We start from the raw sequence: 21,646 nt of genomic DNA, 5'->3' as shown, positions 1-21,646 counted from the left end.
TTGACTTTGGGATTAGTTTGTGTGGCAAAATAATCTCAACTCAAGGTGTTAATATTATGTTAAATCCATGTTTGTTTGATGTGACCTATTTATGTTGCATGATAACCTGTTGTCACATATTGAAGAGAGGCCCCTTTCTCTGTTCAAGGATGTTTGTGAATCTCATCGATGAGCTTTCTCCAGTCATCCACTGATGGAGGGTCTATGATTTTTGACTAAATTCAACAGGAAGTCAGCTGCAAACCTCTCAACACCTTAAGGTCTCTGCTGGTACATCAGGAAGATAGGAGCATCCCTGCAGGAAGACTGGTGTATATCATATTGCATCATATGTGAGACGTGGGGTGAACAATCAGTGAAACTGAAAGGACTCTGGAGTAGAGACTGAGTGAACAGTATCAGCAGAGATGGGCAGAATTTCTATTACTTGTATTTGAAATACGTATTTCAAGTACTTGGAATATTTTGTAATTTGTATGTGATAGGACAGATAAAAAAATCAAACGTAATTTGTAACAAAATACTTTAGAGTGAAGTCATTTTGTATTTAAAATACTCAAAATACTTTCTCCACGAATCAAAAAACAGTTCACTTATCAAGCTCCTGTTTGTTCGATTCAACACAACCCTCCCCTCTTCAGCTCCGGTTGAGAGACAGTTCTCATTTGACCATGCCACTGGCCAAGGTATTGTAAAAGAGAAGGCTACTCACTTGTTAAGTTATCTGTTCACTTTAGTATTAATTTACTATTTATCTTTTAGTTTCATTCATTTTTCTGTTCAGAGCTTGATGTACAGTAATGTATTGAGGCTCTTTACCTGTGTACAACTCATTTTAATTCTCTATTTTTCTTTTATAGTATACATAGGCCTAGTGTGTGATGCTTTTCATATGTGATGAATATTTTCTTGTTGTTACGAAGCCAAAGTTTATGGGCTCCGCTTAAGCCACAGCCATTTTTCTCAAATTCTGAATGGTTTCGCATACACATACTAAATACAGAATATTTCCTCAACCACAAGGGCTATTTAAATAATTTCAAAAAGGTATAATATACAGATAACACTTGTGAGACTAGTTAAGAGGTTCAGATATCAGTATATCTGTTACTGGTTTACTAGTTTATGATAGAACACAGGAAAAACGAAAAGTGCACATTTCGTGTACCGGAGGTTTAGTTCTCCGAAAGCAAAATTGCCTTGACTTTCTTCCTGGACTTGGACACCTCTGGTTCCAAAACAGAGGGGTTCTGCTCAAGCACCAATACATACCAAGCAAAACTGTGTAGAATATTGTTTAATCATAAGTAAGTCATATTTCAGTGTTTTGGCTGGAATGTGGTTGATATCTTGCTGAGGCTTTGTCTGACAGTGGTTTGGGCGCAATTGGCGGAAGCTTTCCAGAAAGCTTTCCAGAAAGGTGCGACAATTATGTGTGGCATCAAGCTAGGGATATGATAATAGATATTTCCATAACTTGGGGAGCTCTCTCGAGTCACTTTTGAGTAGATACTGTAATTGCCGCTGCGGCTTGATAGGGGAAAGCGGCATCTCAGTTGTCATATCAGTCTGCCTCCTAATGCATCCTAAAATGTCATGAATATAGAGACTGTACGCTGCCGAGTACACGCTCAATGTTTCGGGGAAATTGAGATGACATAACTCATCAAATCTGACACTCAGGAATGATCAGCCTCACGTGACTGAATGGAAATTACGATAATTGTATCCATAACCAAAGTTATTGATATTATTCAATATCAGGCAGTGATAATATGCACCAGTGCCTTTTAAAACAACCCCAACAGCTGCACCACAGGTGGAAATGGGAGAAATGCCTAGAATTAGGAAGAACGCAGTTAGCATTGAGTTATTGGGCTAATCTAAAGTGCCACAGAACAGAGCATTGGGAAAAAGAGAGGAGGGAGACCAGAAAGCAAAAGAACTTAACGGCAAATTAAACTTCAGTCCAACACTACCATTGCCAGTAATTGCGCTGTGGATACTTCCTGATCTAACAGTGGACTTTGAATTGTTAATAAAGAAGAACATGGATTGAGGGGATAATTTTAACTTGCATACAATACAGCAGTGGCGGGCCGTGGATTTTCTACCTGCGCTTTCAGTGCTTCTAGATCTGCTGTTTAACAGTTCCAGAATTTAATGTCAAAATTGGTAAAATGAGGGATTATCAGTGTACAAAGGGGAAATGCTGGAATGATGTTTGCACTATTGGATAGAGGACACAAGACCATTTGAGTGCAATCATTTGTTCAGATTAAAGTTCATTATTAGCCTGCTTACATAACAGCCATTTAGACAGTAGACACGATATCCTTATTTAAAAACAACAAACATTGTACATAATTCAAATGATGGGTCTGACCACACACGTTGGTGTCAAAGGAAATGCAATTGCAGATAAAGCTGCAAAAGAAAGCCGCAAAAGTTAGCTGCACTAATAGTCAGCTTCAGTAAATCAGAAACCAAAAGTATTATAAAAAAACAGAGGTTAAAAGAAAGGTGACCGAAGAAATGGGAGGAGGACAGAAAAGGACGATGGTTTTACCGAGTTCAGAGGAAAGTGGGAGAAAAGAGAGATGAAACAGTCATATCAAGACTTGGATTTGGACACACTGGGCTTAACAGTATACGCTACAATTGGGAAAACATGATACAGGCAAATGCAACCATTGTAGGCCAGAGGAAACAATAGAATATGTTATTGTACACTGTCAGAAATATGAGCAAGAAAGAAGAAACCTACCTCAGCAAACCTCAGCAAGGAAAAAGTTAATTTTGATATAACAGATATTCTGCAAAATAACTCAAGTTTAAGTCTTATCAAGTACTGTTTCAGTATCTTAACTAACTCATGTTATTGGGAAAATATGAGCTCATTTTTAATTTGTTTATTTATTTAAACTGTTTTTTATTTTGTATTTAAAATAATGTAAGTACTAGACATCCTGAGCCACACTCCATGCCAGTTGGTGGCAGTGATGCACCAATTCATCGTTTGCCAACCACCAGTAACCCTCAAAGAAGAAGAAGAATGCCGCAAACAACATGCTCCCCGGACATCGTAAGGAGAGCAGCGTACATGATTACATTCATGTACAATACGTGTGTCTACTACTGGAACATGCATACGCAGGTACTTTGAAAGTAGCACTGCTGTGGATACTCGGCACCGGACCTTGTGGAGCGAAGTGAAGGAGCTGACGAAATAATCGTGAGGCTGAACTACTTTATTCCAATAATGCAAAGCGAAATTAGCACCATTAGTATCATGTTATGCTGCTCACTATGAAGGAGATGCTGCTAGCTTGTAGCTACAGCGGGATGGACCTACAGTAAACACAAGTTAATCATGTGTGTAAGTTTATGTTGCCGACTGTCTTCATAGGCTTTCGCTGTAGCCCAATGTTTAGAAATGTGTTCAGGCCATTTCACAGCTAAAACACAGAAGATGCTACACAGAAAGCTAGTGGGACTGTACACAGTATAAATGGAGAGGAAGTAAGTAAAAGAAAATGCTCAAGAAGACTGTCATACAATGATACTAATGGTGCTAATTTCACTTTGCATTATTGTAATAAAGTCGTTAAAGTACTTGCAAAGCACTTCAGCTAGTTAGCGTGAAGCCTCACGTGTATTCCATCAGCTCAAAGTGACGTCACTTCGCAAGTGGGGTGCCGAGTATCCAGCCCAGTCCAGCTTCCAAAGTTAGCAGCATAAGCTAACTTTAAGTACCTGCCTGCGCATGCGTGTTCCAGCAGTAAACTGATTTTACATGAATACAGACACAGTACATTGCTCTCCTTAGGTTACAATGAACAGTTCTCTAAACATTTCACAAGATGGACATAAATTAAAACACCCTCAATGTAATTCACTGTAGAAATGTTGTACTTTTCCTTGGAAAATGTCTAAATTTATATATTTTTTAATATTGTGTCCGTATGTAGTCAGATGTTGTCAACTCATGCATCACACATTATGTCTGTAATTACATTACATTTCACTTAGGCTCTATACACATAGACACAGCAACGGGGAGCTATTCAGGAAATGTCTTGCTCAAGGACACATAGCGGAGCTGGGGCTCCGACCGGTCCTCTGATTAAAAGACGAGCCTGCTAACCACAGTCGCCCTAATTATTAATTTAGTTTATTTTAAGCAAACCATAAATATTCAAGCATTGTTCAAAGACATGATCCCTCACAATGTTGTGGTATTTTATGTTTTATTTATTAGGGCCACAGGCCACATGCTTGAGAATATAACTTATTTTGAAAACGATACATCGTTACATGCGTATCTTTCCACCTTCACAAAGACCCTCACTGTCAGCTCACCTGGGCTGTTTGAATACATTTTATCATCAGATGGTTTGACCCAAACATTTTAAGTCAGAACTCTGTTATTCACATTCAAAGGAAAGTGCATTTTTTGTCGGACAGGAGCCAACCAGCGCACAATTACTGTCTAATATTCTTCTGCGGAAAAAAAGAGTTATGCATTTACTTGAGATTAAAGCAAAATGTGTATTGTTCATTCCTCTTGTATAAACATGCAGTCCTAAGTAACAAAACCGTAACTTTTTTTTTTCCATCAGAATATGTATACCCTGCAGATACACTGTATATATTTGTTGTACATGATGTGTGACTATTACAATCTACACAAAGATAATACTATGTATGACTTTTTTTTTATTTAGCAAGCTCCTGTATCATAAATACGTTTACCACTAACCAATATTTCCACTTGATTTTTAGTTAAAATTCACTGGTCAGTGAAATGTGGTTGACACGAAGATGGAATTTCAATTTTCAAGCATTTAATGTTTTATATAAAATAACAATATGGAACCATAGACTGTATGCTGCCAACAAGATGCTCCCAGGACATTATAAGGAGAGCAGTGTACATTCGGTTTGTAGAACTTTGAAAGTTGCACTGGTCTGGATACTCTGCACCGAAATTGCAGAGTGAAGTGAACAAGCTGAGTGGGCATAGTCGTTTAAATGTCTTTTCAAAGGAGAAATGCTCCTTGGGGTATATTAGAGAAATATATCACCTCAAGTGAGGCCAACTGTATAATACATATATATTTTGGGGTTTTGGAAATTCTAAATCCAGTTGTTTGAATTATTTGGCTGGTTTTAAGTCAAAAGGGAATTAGAATATTAAATGTTTCTAGACCATATAGACCATTCATAATCCTGACAGTGTGGAGAAGGCTTAGAAACACCAAACCTTTATTTTGAGAAATACAATTTACAGGTAGATATAACAGAACAGCTTATGTTGTGTCCAAATAATGATCTTTATTCATTTATCTTATTATCTTTAGGTGTCGAGATTTAAACTCATGAGCTCATTTTCCCCGCGTGACTTGAACGCACCGCGACTGGAAGGTGGGAGTTTTTCTCCTCGTTTACTTTAAAAGAGGGTGTGTCTCTCCGTCAGCTTCTTACTCGGCTAACGTTTTTGACTTTCCGCTACCTTTCTGTGTAAAGTGTTTGCTAGTCTCTTCTCCAAACTTCAGTCTCTTCAGCTTCTGTTGGATGTGAAAGAGCTTCTTCAGAAGTCTACGTTTCTCTGGACGGATTTCCCTGGGTTTGTTTTAAAGACTAGTTAAAGACCAGTGGAGTCGATCTGGGATTTGAGTTTCGGCCACCATGGGGGACGTGATTTCCAGTCACCTGGATGAAGCCAAGCGGGAGATTATCACAGGTGAGCAGCGTTTTGTGAATGGTACGAACGTTCAATGGCCTTCTGAAGTTCCTATCTGGTTTGAGAAAGTGAGCCGTTTCTTACCAGATGTTGGCGTCACTGCTGCTTGATCTACTGGTGCTGTAAACGCGAGTTACCGAGGGTGTGCAGATCTAAACGGTCTGATCAAGCCCATCCCCACACTCGCAGATACATTTTAAGAGACATGAAAAACTTAAACTTAATTTGGTATTTCCCCCGTTTATTTCACACACCTGTTCTATGATATTTTTTTGTAAAGTTTGCGACTTATTTCAAACCCCTGTGTCCTAGAGTTTATCTTTAGCTGTTTACTGGACGCTTTTCATTCTGTCAGAAATGTATTTCCTGGCCTGATGATTGTCAAATGTACTGCCATCACGTCTAAAACATTGTATCTGACTTTACTCAAATCCATGAAGCTTAACTTTACATTATAAAACGTAAAACAGTTCGCTTAACCTACAGTACATGGAAGCTACAATTTTTGGAAATTCCATTTTTTGTTGCATAAGAAAAGCAGAACCTTGATGACCTGGAACTAACCATTTCTGCTTTAGAAATGTACTTAAAACCAGTAATTGATGAAAAAAAATAGTTGTGGCCTGCCTGTTGACATTTGAATAGATTGATCATGTTGATGTATTCGGCTTCTATATATAAGTTTGGGTGTGAATGGTCTGTAAGGAAAAGACTAGCATTAGGTGGCCTGTTTTTTATGGCTGCACCTAGCAGCCCCACCCTGTGTGTGACTTATCACATCTTTGCAACCCAGGTTTACTTCATTGTCATGGCAATTTGGACTTTGATCTCTCTTTTAAATATAGAAATATTGCTGCCCAGGGCTCTGATCTTGTATCATGAGTTTTTGAACTGTATCACTTTTATAAAGATGAAAGTATTTGTATAGCAGACGCAGAGACAACATGAATGAGGGGTCTAAATTAGGTTTTAATTGTGCTCTTCATTGTTTGATTATGCAACACCACTGTTACGAAATATTCAACACCCGTGAAGTAAAATCATTCAATCATGATCATTTATTCTTTAAAGAAGAAGCAGAGTCAGAAACGACAACGTGATATACAAATTGCATTTGAGAGCACCTTCTTAAATACATATGATTATCAATACACAGAGGCTCACATGACGTCTTCTGGCTTTATCATGAACCTCCCTCGTCATAAAAATAGATTGGTGTGCATCGGCCAGTATCACAAGACCCCAAGGTTCCGTATGTTCCCAAAAGAGTTGGTACCCCCGTCTCATGACTATCATGAGATTACTTGAAAAGCATATGTATGTTCTAAGAAAGAGGTCAATAAGAAGTCACTAGCATTTACAATAGTACATATAATTAATAAACCTATTCTATGATTCTGAATATAATAGTAAAACAGTACTTGATTAACCACTAAGACCATAGTTGGCCACTAACAAAAATATATCACAATGTGGCCTCTAATAAAACTATTTAATCAAGTTCAACAGAATTTCGCCTTAAATTATGGGCAGAATCTGAAGCGAGCTTCTTCTCCAGCAGCTGTGTTCTCACCCGTGTCTCTTTGCTGCTGAAGCATAGTCGGCCTCAACTGATCCTCAGCAAGAAGGATTTGTTTTACAGTCCTATTTTTCAGCAGCTTTTCACCTCACTTTCAGCATGCAGCTTGCATGCAGTCTCCATTGAACTGGCTCTGGCCAACTCGCCTCTTCCAGAGGTGGGGCAGTGCTGGAACCTTTATAAGGGTCAGTCTACTTATGAGAATAAAATGGCCATTGAGTTGTAATGGCATGTGCATTGTAAACACGCTATGTTTACAATGCACATTCCATTATAACTCAATGGCCATTTGGAAGTGTGACATACTATGTAATGTCACATACTTCCAAAGTATTGGAGCCTAATGTCACTTAAAGAGAGTTTGCTCCGTTCACAGGCATATGATATGAGGCCTCCTTCCCCTCCTCTCGGTCCTCCTCTGTTGCCCTCCTAAAGATTTCTTCCGTTTTTTTCCCGTTTTTTTTTGGGGAGGTTTTTTCTGATCCGATGTGAGGTACTGAGACAGGGATGTATGTGTACATGCATCAATCCCTATGTGTATGTGGTCACCGTGCTTCAGCCTGCCAATGCTCTGAAATACTGCACTTGTTTATTGATGATGTTGTTGTGTTATAATTTATGGTATTTCCTTTTATTTATTTTCTTTCCTATTCTTATACATACATACAGACAGACAGACATTCTCCCATCCACTTACTTCCCGACATTCTTAGTTCTGTTTATGTATTGACTTTTGGAAACTAGCTCATCAAAGAACAAAACAAACGTGGCACAAAATCTGATGTAAACTTTTCGTACTCAATACTTTTCTATACTTTAAAGTTTGATACCCAGCCTCAAGGCTTGATCACCAACTGTGCAAAGCTGCTGACTGCCCTCTGGTCTCGGAACCTTGTGTGAACTGTGTGGTAATTTTAATTATTAGTATAGTAAAAGACTTCTTGGCAAAAGATTACAACGCTGTCATGCACTGTACCTGATGGGAGTGCAAACACAATAGTATACTCGATGCAAAGGCTCCATTTTGGTCTGTTAATAACCTCTTAAGCACAAAGGGCAAGAAGCGCCCACGTGCCTATTATCAGACAAAAAATAAATACAATTGTTTGAACGTTTCCTTAATTATCTCCGGAACCATATCGTTGTTTAACTTAATTTACATTGCTACAATACCGCAACCCTTGTGAGAAGATACATCTCGTGTAAAAAAAATAATTAAAGGAACCGTTAAGTTTAAGTACTTGCGTAAACTCTGTCGGCTCCGTCAGCTTACCGCGGCGTCCGTAAGGTTTCACAAAAGCCTTAATATGTACCCCTTACAACTAGGGATGGGTATCGTTTGGGTTTTTTCCGATACCGGTGCTAAAACGATACTTTTAAAACTATACCAGTGCCTGAACCGATACTTTTTTATTGCCAAGGCAATTTTCTTTCTTCAAATTAAACAATATACTATGAATATAAATAAGTACAAAACACTTGACTTCAAACTTTTTAACTATAAACAATATATTAAAACAAGCATCAGGTGGCCTGATAGGAACCGTGTGCAACAGAACTCCACTCAGAAACTGTTGGATTCTACAAACTGCTCCTTTACTGGACTACACGTCATCATTAATATCAACTGGGAGAGATTTTCTGAACCAGACGGAACTGCTCTTGAATTCGGCACCAAATGAACCGAAGAACAAACATGTCTCCTAATCTCACTTTGTGTCGTGGTTTGGAGCGTTTCTCAGCCGGTGTTCTTGCCGCTGCGGTTTCTCCGCTCTGACGTTGACTTCCATCAGCGAAACAGACGTTTCTAGCAGGAAGTTTCTAGTTTCTAGTTCGGGAGTCTTTTCCCTCTCTAGAAACTCTGCAGCTTTCTTGTCCAGATTCCAGCATTTAAAACAGACTTTTCCGCAACGAGGTTTGGTGGAGGAAACGGAGCGTTTCTCTCGGAGTTCGGCTCTTCTTCTTCTTTTGTTGCACTTGCTGCACGCCCCGTTGTTTGAATCTTTTTTTGCAAAATACAGCCAAACTTTACCTTTCGGCATTTTCTCTGTTAAAAGGTTGATTGCTTGCTTGCTTGCTTGCTTGCTTGCTAGCTAGCTAGCTAGCTACTGTAGCTATACAACCTGCTGCCAGGACTCATCAGAGTAGTGTTAAAAAAAAAAAAAATTAAATCAGCTCAGGCACCGAAAGGAAGCACCGAAATCTGCGTTGCGTTTCGGTCCGGTAGGTATAGGTTTTCGGGACCCAACCCTGCTGGCGTCAGATTTCACTAACAAAAGCATCTCGGTAACCGTACGGGTTTGTGTAATTCTAACAAAGCAATACAAATCCGTATAAGCTCCCTATTAGTATCTGAAAAATCACAAGTCGGCTGGAGTCTTTTTTGTTTTTTCCCTGTCTCATGTATACACTTCCTGTGCCTTTCGTTTACCGCCCACGTTTTTAAAAATGTGTCATAGAGCTAGTGCGGAAGCATACGCTAATTGTAATATCCAGCATGCCTCAGTGAGACAATGTTTTGCCATTTAAAAAGTATTTTTTCCATTTTTGAACCGAATGACACAGTTTTTTTTACTGAAAATCGTTCGCAACACCTCTATGCTGTGTTTTATTGTGATTTCTCAGATTCTTTAGATCCTAATCTTTCAAAAAAAGGTGTCTTATAAGTATGTGGGATGTTGGTAAGGACCTGAACTATGGAAAAAAAATGATAGAAAATAACACAAGCATTAGAACTCATTTGGGGTTCATACGACTACTTGAACTATATGAACATGGGGAAGAAGAGGCACATACTCTATCCCTCCCAGATCTACTGTATGTGTATTCTGAAATATTCAGTATTTCAACATTTGTATATCGCATGAGGAAATGACAATTTTATTCCACTAAAACTTATGACCCGTTGCCCTTCAAAGACCCTGCAGATCTATTCTAACTTTCTGTGTTGCATTCATATTCCAATCCATTAATACTGTTTTAGAACACATGCAACCAACTACCCCTCAAGAACTAGAAGAAGAAAAAAAAATTAAAAGCTGAGTGTGGTGGTTTTTGTTAGTTCCTTTAGTGACCAGTTCATAGTGACACACATGCGCGTATCAGATGTGGAATCTGAGGAATGCATGAAAAGGTGTGTGTGGCTAAATGGAAACCTCCAAGCCTTGAGCTGCACAGTCTGCGCCACAGTGTCTCTGCTGCCAGGACGAGCCCAGTGCCTTGCTGGCTTTTTTGGAAGAGCCTGGATTTAGCTATAAAGCCATCCACACGAACACGCCTGCATTTATAAATTGTGTTAATTCTTAAAGCATTAAGAAGGGGATAAACCACACATGACTCCTTCACAGAGTAATCATGTTCATAATTCGCTTCATCACTTAGGACATTGTTCTCGGATTACGATTCATGCCAGCTGATGAATGGGCCAGACCTATCCATTGTCCCCTTACTGTTAGAAAAGCCTGGATTGTTGAACAGAGTCGTATGAAACCAGCTAGTGGTGTGTTTGACTTCCCTCATAACCTCTCGCATGAGGTCATCATTGAAGGGAAATGTGTGGGGGGTGTAGTGAGTTGAAATGACCTTGATCACATGGCTAACTTCTCATTTCCTAAATGGAATGAGTGCATGTGTGTTCTAAAAGACAGACACATGGAGGAGCTCTTTTGTTATTGCCTGTCGATTTTTAAAATGACTACAGTAGCAATGTCAGTTGAACACCAATACATTCTCAAATGTACATGAATGCAATTTGTTCTTGAACGGGAACATCATTTACCATCTGACATTGTAGAACTTTTTAAAAATCGGAATCGATAACAATCTTTGTGAATTTTCATTATCGGGATTACTGTGAATATTGTCACTGACTTGAAAAAGCTGTCTAACTCACTATCCTAAAAAATAGATTGTGATTTAAAAATAAAACCAATTTAAGAAAGGACAGACTTGCACAATGTTTATTTAATTATCCTTTATTTAGTCAGAAATTACTTTTGATTTGTAATTATCTTATTTTATTAGAACTTTTTATTTTGCATTTTCAACACAACAGGACAATCCTTGACATTTAAATAACTTAATAAATAATCAAAACCGTAATATTGGTATCAATAATTTAGCGAGTATAAAGGCTAACCTTTATATACATGCACATCTATACTGACAAATGCTTATACATATGCATCTACATATACACCTCAGGATTGAAGGGGGAGGGAGGGGAGGACTGAATAGCTAAACTGAGTACAATTAAATTATATATGCAGTAAATATATAAAATTAAATAAATAACTAAAGTAAAATAAAACATACCAAAATGAAAAGAAACTCATAGTGGAAGGTTGACATTGATATCAAAGCAGGATTTACAAGTTAGCTTAGCAATGGTAGTCCTCATAGTACAGCTCAGTTTTGTTACCACAACCTCTCTCAGTTGTTCAAGCATCGAGGTATAATGTAACATAAGTACATCTTCTTGTAAAGTATCTATTGTCATTTGTAAATTTGCATTAATGTTTTCCATTGTATGAACCTGTTTTAGTCTCCGTCTCCACTGAGTTATGGTTGGTGATTTTGCATCCTTCCAGTTCAGTTATAATTTTCCTGGCAATCATTCAAAGTATACGCAACATATTCCTCAGGTCGGTGTCCCCTAAATCTTCCGGTATAGACCCCAGCAGAAATATCAATTGTTCTAAGGGTACCTCCACTTCGATGATTTTTATCGATTTCTGTTTTGATCTTTTTTACTGGACAGTCACATAGATAGTCAAAAGATATGTGTGTTATCTCCTATTTTCCCACATTTTCTCCAACATAATGAAGCCGAAGGATCCTTCACATATGAAGAGATTATAAGAGGTGTATTGAAATATCTGATTTTTTTTTTTTATTATTTCCTGTTGCACAGATCTTCTCATCTTTTATCTTCAATTATAACATTTAATTCCAATTCCCACTTTTCCTTCATGTTCCATGTATTTTGTGGTGTGTGTGTGTGTGTGTGTGTGTGTGCGTGCTTACAGTTGACAAATCGCTATATATATATATATATATATATATATATATATATATGGAGACGTGGTTTTTAGTTGGGAAACGTTTTTCTGCAAATAGTCTTTGATTACATTAGGTTTTTTTTTTTTTTTTCTGACTGTCTGTCTTTATGGTTTGTAATATAGTGTCTCATTTGAAGATATTTATAAAAATAATTTGATGGAAGTGCATATTGCTCTTGCAGCTTGGAGAAGAATTTGAGTTCTGTTCTGTCAAATAATTGATTGATCGTTGTAAGACTTTTATCAGCCCATCTTCTAAATCCACTATCCCACAAAGAGGGAGGGAATGATATGTTGCCTATAAGTGGCATAGCCCTTGAGAGTGAGCGTGGTCCCTTTTCAAGTGTTTTTTTTAATGTACATCACTGAAGAGTAGGGTTGGGTACCGAGAACCGGTGCCATACTGGTTCTCGGTTCCAACACGTCCGGTACCTACCGGACCGAAAAGCAACGCAGATTTCGGTGCTTCCTTCCGGTGCCTGAGCCGATTTAAATCCTTTTTTTTTTTTTTTACACTACTCTGTAAAGTTGCACGGTATATAGATACTAAAAAGGTAGCGCGGTGCCCGCACGCTAAAAACGATTATTAAAATAGCGCGGATCAGAGCACACTTGCTGCTCTGCTCTGTCTGCCTGCATGCAGAGCGGGGCTCGAGGGGGCGGGGCTTCCAGCGCTCACACACACACACACACACACACGCAGTGCGCGCACACAGAGATCGCTGGAGACACGAGCACGAGCTTTTGAACGGCCGTCCTCAGCTTGCTGGAACAAATATCTCCAGTTGATATTAATGATGACGTGTAGTCCAGTAAAGCAGCAGTTTTAGGATCCAACAGTCTCTGAGTTCTGTTGCACACGGTCCCATCAGGACACCTGATGCTTGTGTCTGTTCTTTTTTTAAATATATATTTTTATATTTTGAAGTTAAAAGGTTTGAAGCTGTAGTTTGAAGCATGTTTTGTATGTACTTATTTATTTATATCTATAGTATACTTTAAACAGTTAATAATATTGTTCAATTTGAAGAAAAAAAATTGCCTTGGCAATAAAAAAGTATCGGTTCAGGCACCGTTTAGGCACCGGTATCGGTTTAGCACCGGTATCGGAAAAAACCCAAACGATACCCATCCCTACTGAAGAGACATATATTAACTTAACTGCTTTACTTTGCATAGCAGTTTTTCACCCACTTATAATTCTACTATTCTACATTGCAGTTCAACAATAAATGGTGCATGGACAACAAACACCAGAATAGTTTCAGAACATTTTCTTTTTTATCATTTTAAATAATTTATTACACACTCAAAGTTAGGATTAAATTAACTCCATAAACTGTGCAAAACACTCTCTCTTTTTTTTCAAATATGTTTATTGAACAAACCTCAAAACATGATACAAGCTGTATAGGGAATGACTATGGTTAACAAGGTTTGACAAGGTTTTCCCTTTTACACAAATTCCCCCCCACTTCATCTCTCCTACCCCCTTCCAAACAGGCAGTGAACAAGCTAACATGTTTCTATTGTACTTTAAAGTATGGATGTGACTTGAATAAATACTATTAAATAGACTCACCTGATGCAGGCTTTGTGTTCCTGGCCTGTGTGTTACTGGCCCCTTGAGTACTACTGGATGTCCCTTCTCCTGCAGCTGTATTTAAACAGAGTTCATCCATGCTGTTCGTTACACAATTGCATTTGGTCATTTCTATCATCCTACCACATAGTTGCATTGTACAAATACATTTTATCTGACCATGTAACTTGTAGTAGATAAATTACAATTACTGCCACCACTGCTACAAGGCTAAATAATGCTACTGATTCCAATTAGTAGTATTAATGTGATGTGATTATGAAAGTAATAATAACAAAAACAGCAACACTAGTACTAGTTGTGTAGCCTACTTACAAAGTTCAGAGGGAGGCGAATCAGGCGTCCTTTCTCCAGCAGGTGCCGGTCACACACATATACATTTTAGTATATTCCTGGGGAGGAACTGTACAGAAGGGTGAACACCACCACTATCCTCCAAATGCTTACTGTGTGTGTATGCACCTGCTAGTTGTGAATTCACTAAACAGAACTTATGCCATTTATAATGAATGTAGACAGCAACTGTACTTTTCATAACTAGCATACGTTATCCAGATACTGGTCTTTTGACATGTACATCCATGTAGGTTATCAGTGAAGTTACGTTTGCTAGTAATAGCCTACGTAGCAAATTAGCAAAGTAACAGTTGCTAGCTAGCTATAGCTAGCCTAAGTGACAGCAATGAAACGTCCAATATTAGGTGATGCACAATAATAAATGTATTTCGTTTGACACCTTGATGGCTGAGATCAGAAGACTTACCTCTATATCTATTTCTTTTCCTCTTCTTCCTTTTTTCGTCCCTGTTCTTCAGATGGTTTAGACCGCTTCATTTTTGCAAATGTCACAGGCCAGTCAAAGTGGACGCGCAATAGATTTATTTTTCAGATCGCGCAAACTTTTTTTGGAGTGAGCCATCTTTGCAATAGAAGATCTTTGATGTGACGTGTTGAGTCTTGGCCAATCAGCGTCCCGTTTTCTCGACAAAAAAATCAGATTTTTGGCCGAGTTGTTGTCATCTCCGTAATAGAACATCTTAGATGTGACGTGTCTTGGCCAATGAGCGTTAAGCTCACAACACTCTTTATCACATCTTAACGATACATCACTGTCCACAAAGGTCATTCCTATTAGTCAGTGATTCACATCTATGTATTTGAGGCCTGAGTATGTTCTGATGTTCATTACACCTCTGTTTAATTACTTTAAGTATTTGGGCTACTCTGTGCCTCCGGTGTTCCACCTTTGTGAGCCAGGAAGCATCTTTTAGAGGAGCATTGAAGTTTCCCTGGTGTCTAATGTTAACTGTGAAATTATGCCTGCCTCTAAATGCCCCAAGTAAACCTGTTTTGAATCCAGCTAAATTTGCATTTATCTGGTGCACTAGATTCTTACACAGCCGCCGCTCTTGATTCAGCTCTGATGGGAGCAGACTAGATTTATGAGTCAGTCTACGGGTCTATCCAAGTGGAATGTTTTTGTTAAGGCACTGAGGCGAAAGGGGGGGAATTCTCTTGTGGCTGTATCAAACAGCAGTCTAGTCTCTGCTCAGATCTCTAAAATCAAGACATGCTGAAACTGACGTGGGTGAAAAGACGAGCTGCCATGTACGGCATGTTTGCTTGAATATGATTACCACAGCGATGGAAGACCCACACAGCAGTAGAATTGATAGCTGGTCTCAGCACTGTTGAGGCCCCCTGGACAATTAGTCTGGTAGCTGGCTGCAGCACAACAGTCAGCCAGATTCATAGCAGCAGCTCATACAGCTCCCTGATATGCTCCTACCTCTAAATCTTACATATATTTAATTAATGTGCAATGTGACCCCAGTATATAGAGTTGCTGGCCCAAATATCACTTAACATTTCAGCTTCCTGAAATTTGTCTTTTAGTGAATAAAATAAAAGATGAAATTGAACAATGTAATACTGTTGGTTTATCTTATTGCCTTGGATTAAAACTGATCTTTCAGCTAGAAGACCTGAGTAGTTTTGCTGCCAAAAACCTAACTGAATAGTTTTCTCTAGAGACAAAGATTGCTGCTTTCGTAGGAAAACGCACAAGAAATTAGTAATTTTTCACAAGATATCATACAAACCATTTTATGTTGATCCGCTCCTCGACCCAAAAAGTTAAGTTAATTGAATGGGAACTAATGTTTGAGGTACAGTACTCAATAATTGATACCATACTCGGGAGGTGCGTGTGTGTGCGTTCGCCGATCAATCAGATAGCTTTGGATTTCCTATCCTCATATGTCAAATTTTGGACTGTTGGACAAAGATATTGTGCAGCTTTTCTTGTTTAGACAACCGTCCATTTTCATCCGCTTAGTCCGGGGTCAGGTCGCGGTGGCTGCAGGCCAACACTCCCTCTCTTCCGCAACATTTTCTTAATATATTCCATATATTAGGATTTTCATTTATCATCTTCTGACCAGTTCCTTGTCATTTTCTTGATTATTTCTACTCTTATTAATAGTAATGTAACTGCCCATCTATTGTCTCAATGTAAGATGTTTGTGTTTGGAGAAAGGTAGAACACTTAAGAGGTAATCTCCACAATTTCATTCCATCTTCTCAAGCAACATTTCTTAACCCCAAATGATTTCTAATACTTGTGTTATTTTATATCATTTTCGGAATTTATTTGTGAAAGAAATTTATATTTACAAAAGAAATCACTTTTATAACATATTTTGATCATAACTATGAACATCCAGCATGATATAAGCAAGATTTCCCAAAAATGCCTTCTCTAGCCGCCCCTGAGTTTTTCCAGATGCCTAAACAACAATCTACAGAGTTGTAAGACCCCTCTTTGTAAAGATAATGACCTAAAGAATCAAGAAAAATCACAATAAAACAAAGCCTTGGGGTGTTACGAAGGAGTTTTAGTCAAACCATTTAATAGTTATAACATTCATGCCTAAACTTGGTCTGTTTAGTGAATGCTGGGTATCTATCTTTGCATAATTTTCCGCTTAAGATGTGACGTGTTCTAAGAAACCTCCCACGACCACGGAAGCCTGAAGAGTCGAAAATGTCGAAGGAAGTAGGGAAAAGAAACTGTCCAGCCGCATTTTCAGGTACTAATATACTAAACACAAGAATATATCGTGCTTATTAGACTCCTACAAGCTTGTAGGGTTACAAAGAAGTGTCTGTTATTGAAATCACTTGACTTATTGTTCTCTTTTCCTGTCCGATAATGGGCGCCGCAGGGCTTTTGCTGCTTGATAGTAAGCCTGGGGTTTGTTAAATCTAGACTGCCTATTTCTTTTGGCAGGTCAAGGTATTTCATTTTAATTCTTGGTTTCCTGCCATTCCAAATGTATTTCTTAAAATATAATCCCATTGTTTGAATGTGTTACAGACAATACATATGGGCAACACTAACATTCAAGACCATTAGCTCCTTTTTGTTCGGGAATACAATGTTTTTTTTTTAGCAAAACTTTGTTAAATTCAGAAAGGTATCAAAATAAGCATTTTATTGGTTCCAAAACTCATCACTCACCAAACATATTAGCTTTAGTAACTGAAAATGTAAATATAACCCCACCTTATTTTTGAGTTGGGTTTACTTGAACTAAATTGAATGTGCAAGATTACATTGTAAGCCATGGGGGAACATGGCCCTCAGCAACATGCATATGTATTGATGACCGGAGGCTTTCTCAGGAGTGCTTGTCGGACAGAAACGTAGCACAATTAATCACAGCCGTACAATACACGCTCAATACAAGGTATCTCACTAATTACAAATTATTTCAAGAATCAATACTATATTATACAGCATTAGTTTTTAACCTCAATCAGGGTTAAAAACTTCCTGTTCTCCTAATTCAGTCACAATTTCCCTAGCAATGCATGAACAACTAAAATAAACCAAATGGGTAGTTAGGATCTTCTTTCCTCTTCAGGGAGGACTTCAAATGTCCCATAGAGTTCATCAACGTAAGTCCTGCAGGTAACGGGTAATATGAAAATGAGCCAGTTTCCATACAGTTTAGAATCTGCATTACAGAAAGTCAGTGGAGCTCTCTCTCATGGGAAAACTGTGACCATCACTCACCAGAGAAAAATACATGGATATATTTGTTCCACATTAAGACAATCCTATGAATACATGATACTTTCTCAATGCTAAGCCACTGAAGATGTGTTTGGATATGGAGTTTAAGATTCAAACTAATATGTCTGTAACTTCTTTTTTAGAATCTTACAGATGCTAGTATACAATGAAGTGCAGGCTGGGTAACTGACATAACTGAGTCTGTTTGCTAACTTTATAACCCTTCTCTACTTGTACTACTGCTGGGTGTGTGCATTTAAACTATTCCATGGGCTGTGGACATTATTATTGGTTGATGCGTTTGTTATTTTCTCAAAACTGATTAAAAAAAAAATATATATATATATATACATATATATACACACACACACACACACACACTGCAATAGTTACATACTATCTATACACACTTGAAGACGCTATGAACTTAAATCTTCACAATGGCATAAAAAGGACTATCTTAGCCTAGAAACATAGGGTCACTTCAAGTAACTTAATACTTCCTCCTGTCAAATACATGCATGAGCATTGAGTCAATATTGGAAATATCGAATATTAGCAAAATAAGACAGTTGGGTCCAGTAACAGTAGCAGGTGTTATTGTTGTAAAATAAAAAGTATGGTCACTGGTATACCATCACTTTGTTGTCAAGAAAGCAGAATCAAATCAAACTGCTGCTGCCGATCTGTTGCTGAAGTAGCGCTGTTGTGGGACTACGGATAATATTATGAACCCAGACACGATGGAGTTTGATGTTCCGACATATGTGGAATTTACACAACAAGTATAAAGCAGAACTAGTGGTTATTTCCATGGTGGATGGCGGAAACGTTAACTGGTTTTACGGAGATAAGCGAGACGCAGTTCTTGGATGAGTCGGTGAAATTCACCGAGCTGTGTGCCCCCCTTTGACGCGGCGCGAATTATCGCACCGCATTCCACAGCACAGTCCTCTGTATTGGTTCCTTATCCCAATACATTCTATGCCCACCCACTTTTTAGCGATCCAATCAAATTCAAAGGATTTGATTTAAATCAAATCGTTCTTCTAACTGTACACTACTCAAATATTCCTTTGCACTCTGGAATATGCCAAAGTACAGAAGCCAAAGACACTCTTACATCAATTTCACTGGAACAGTGTGTTGATATGCCAAACTTGTTAGCAAACAGTTGTTGATTTAAACCTCCAGCTGTTAAGGAAAAACCTTATGATTGAGATCATTTAGAGTCATGTTCGTGTCCACCTGACAGAAGTACAGGCAGTGTACAGATTACAGCTGCCTGCTACAGCCAAAAACAACAATGTGAGAGCGGTGAGAGTGAACCAAAACAGTTGGGGGCAAAAAATGAGCTGAAACTACAGCTCCGTAGAGCCAAGAGGAGCTGATTCAGCTGATAACTCTCTGTATAGATTCAAAACTATAGGCAACCCATTTCCCATTTTCATTTATTGCATCATTATTTTACAATAAATTATTTAATTAGTTATTTTCTCAAAACTGATTTAAAAAAAAAAAATTTAAAAAAAAAAAAAAAAAAATATATATATATATATATATATATATATATATATATATATATATATATATATATTTTTATTTATTTTTTTATTTATTCATTTTTTTTTCAATTCACATTCATTGTGTAAATATGAGAAATGCCTCGGACCATAATGTAGAACATTTATTTAACAGTAGCACTTCCCTCTAATGTGTATGTGTTTTTTAGTTCAGACCAGGGAGGTGATGAGGAAGTTTGGACGTTTGTATGAGCAGCAGTATGCAGTGGCTCTTTTCAACAAAGTTCGCTTTGACATGGAAGGAGGAGGTGGCCCACAACCCCAGCTACTACACCGCAAGGTAAAGTATTCTCCTTCATCGACTCTCCAAGACTCTTAGCAAAGATTCCATACACTGCATCAACTCGGTCATAGTACCTGTAAACAACCTAGTTTTAAATATGCAACTGAACACAAAAGTAATAAAGCCCAGTCCTTCTGGGAGAAAAGGGAAAAAAAAGAGTAGGTCTAATGTGAAAAATTACAACAATTTAAGTATGAATTATTAACTCCTAACTTTGATAAAAGTCCACTTTTTCACTCATAATTTTGATTTATGATATCATAATTTTGATTTAGTAGGTCAAAAACTACTTTGGATCTGATCCTTTTTACTTGAGACATGTTTTGAGTTTTTTAATCTTCCCTAACTTCTCATCCACTGCAATCTATCACAATATAATGCTTTGGAGCAGACATCAGGTCTAGAAGAGGGCCATTGTTTCTCCCCTTGCCATTTTCATTCAATGCCAAAATGGTGATACTAAAAAGAGAGACACATGTATTAAAAGAATATAAAAATTGTCAAAAATAATTACAATGAAAAACATTTTAATGCCAGTTTTATTTTTCAGTTCTATTCTAGTTTCATTGCCAATACAACCTTCCAATGAAAGTTAAAAAAGAATCTTCTACTTTCTGTTCCCTTTTTTTTTTATTTGATTTTTTTTTTCGAAGGCCAAATCTGAAGTCACTTTCCTAACTCTATAAGCAAGAGTTTTGGGACCTCAGACTTTTTTTTTTTTGTGCCAAATCAAAGTTAAACTGTCAACAAAAATGAGTTTTCTTTTATTAAAATACACAAAGAAGATTCTTCCTCTACATGGTACATACATGGTTCATGGTGTATTTGCCTATAGGAAGGCTGGAGAACATCCTATGTTGAATCCAGCCTTTTGAGTTATTTTGTTGTATTCTTTTTTTTTTTTTGTCAATGGTCAAATACATTAGTGTGTCACACTTGAAAATAGTGTAATTGCCTGCAGTGTGATAATGACCTGGTGTAAGATTGTAGTGAGGAATGCGGTTGACTTTCTTAAGGACAACAATCTCCGGTGATTAGAAACGGCCAGTAATGGATTCATTTGAGATGGGGTGTTTTAGTAAATGTAAATACAGTCTGGCTTATTCCCTGCTCCTCTAGTAATAATAATAATAAAAAAAAGCTCTTTATTCTTCCGGTCTGTGGAGTGTACTTTCAGGATTTGTGCTCTTGCCTTTTTGGTGTATTAACTTTGACTTCGTATGTCATCTTTCACAGATTCCTCTGGAGAACAAATCCATCTTCTCTGGCTCGCTCTTTCAGTATCTGGAGGAGAACAAGAAATGGAGGAACCGCTTCCTCTTTGTTCCAGACTCCTACAAAATCAACTATTACGCCAGCAAAGCGGTAAGGGGCAACCGGTCCGTTTTAGATTATGCTAGCTTGATTCACTGTCTAACATGTCAACGTTGCTTCCTGTCTTAACTACCAGTCTTATGACAGACGCCTCCATCCAAAAGGAACCATCAACTGTGCTGGCTACAAAGTGCTGACATCTATGGAGGAATATCTGGATCTGTTCAGCAACATCTTGCCTGGTGAGGAGAAGAGTGGGAGAGGGGAGAAGCTGCAACATTTCATGCTGATAAATCTTTCAAGAACTTTTTTTGATTTACTTTTTTATTTTATTATAAATAACTATTTATCAGGGTGGATGAGCTTCAACCAGCCATGTATTAATGAATTGATGAAA

General features: G+C 37.9%; 1 protein-coding gene across 1 annotated transcript in view; it reads left to right on the top strand.

Moving 5' to 3' along the window:
* Positions 1-5,619: 5,619 nt before the first annotated feature.
* The window catches only part of niban2b (niban apoptosis regulator 2b), a 30,322-nt gene continuing 14,295 nt past the window's right edge, over positions 5,620-21,646 (top strand). The window contains exons 1-4 of the mRNA XM_079222714.1: positions 5,620-5,746; positions 19,802-19,932; positions 21,172-21,300; positions 21,386-21,491. Of these exons, the coding sequence (XP_079078840.1) occupies positions 5,692-5,746; positions 19,802-19,932; positions 21,172-21,300; positions 21,386-21,491 (421 nt within the window). The 5' untranslated portion in view covers positions 5,620-5,691. The remainder of the gene's footprint in view (positions 5,747-19,801; positions 19,933-21,171; positions 21,301-21,385; positions 21,492-21,646) is intronic.

The sequence above is a fragment of the Taurulus bubalis genome, assembly GCF_910589615.1.
Source record: "Taurulus bubalis genome assembly, chromosome: 8".
NCBI classification, from domain to species: domain Eukaryota; kingdom Metazoa; phylum Chordata; class Actinopteri; order Perciformes; family Cottidae; genus Taurulus; species Taurulus bubalis.
Note: the sequence above shows the minus strand (reverse complement) of the source record. Positions and strands in the feature narration are given on the sequence as shown.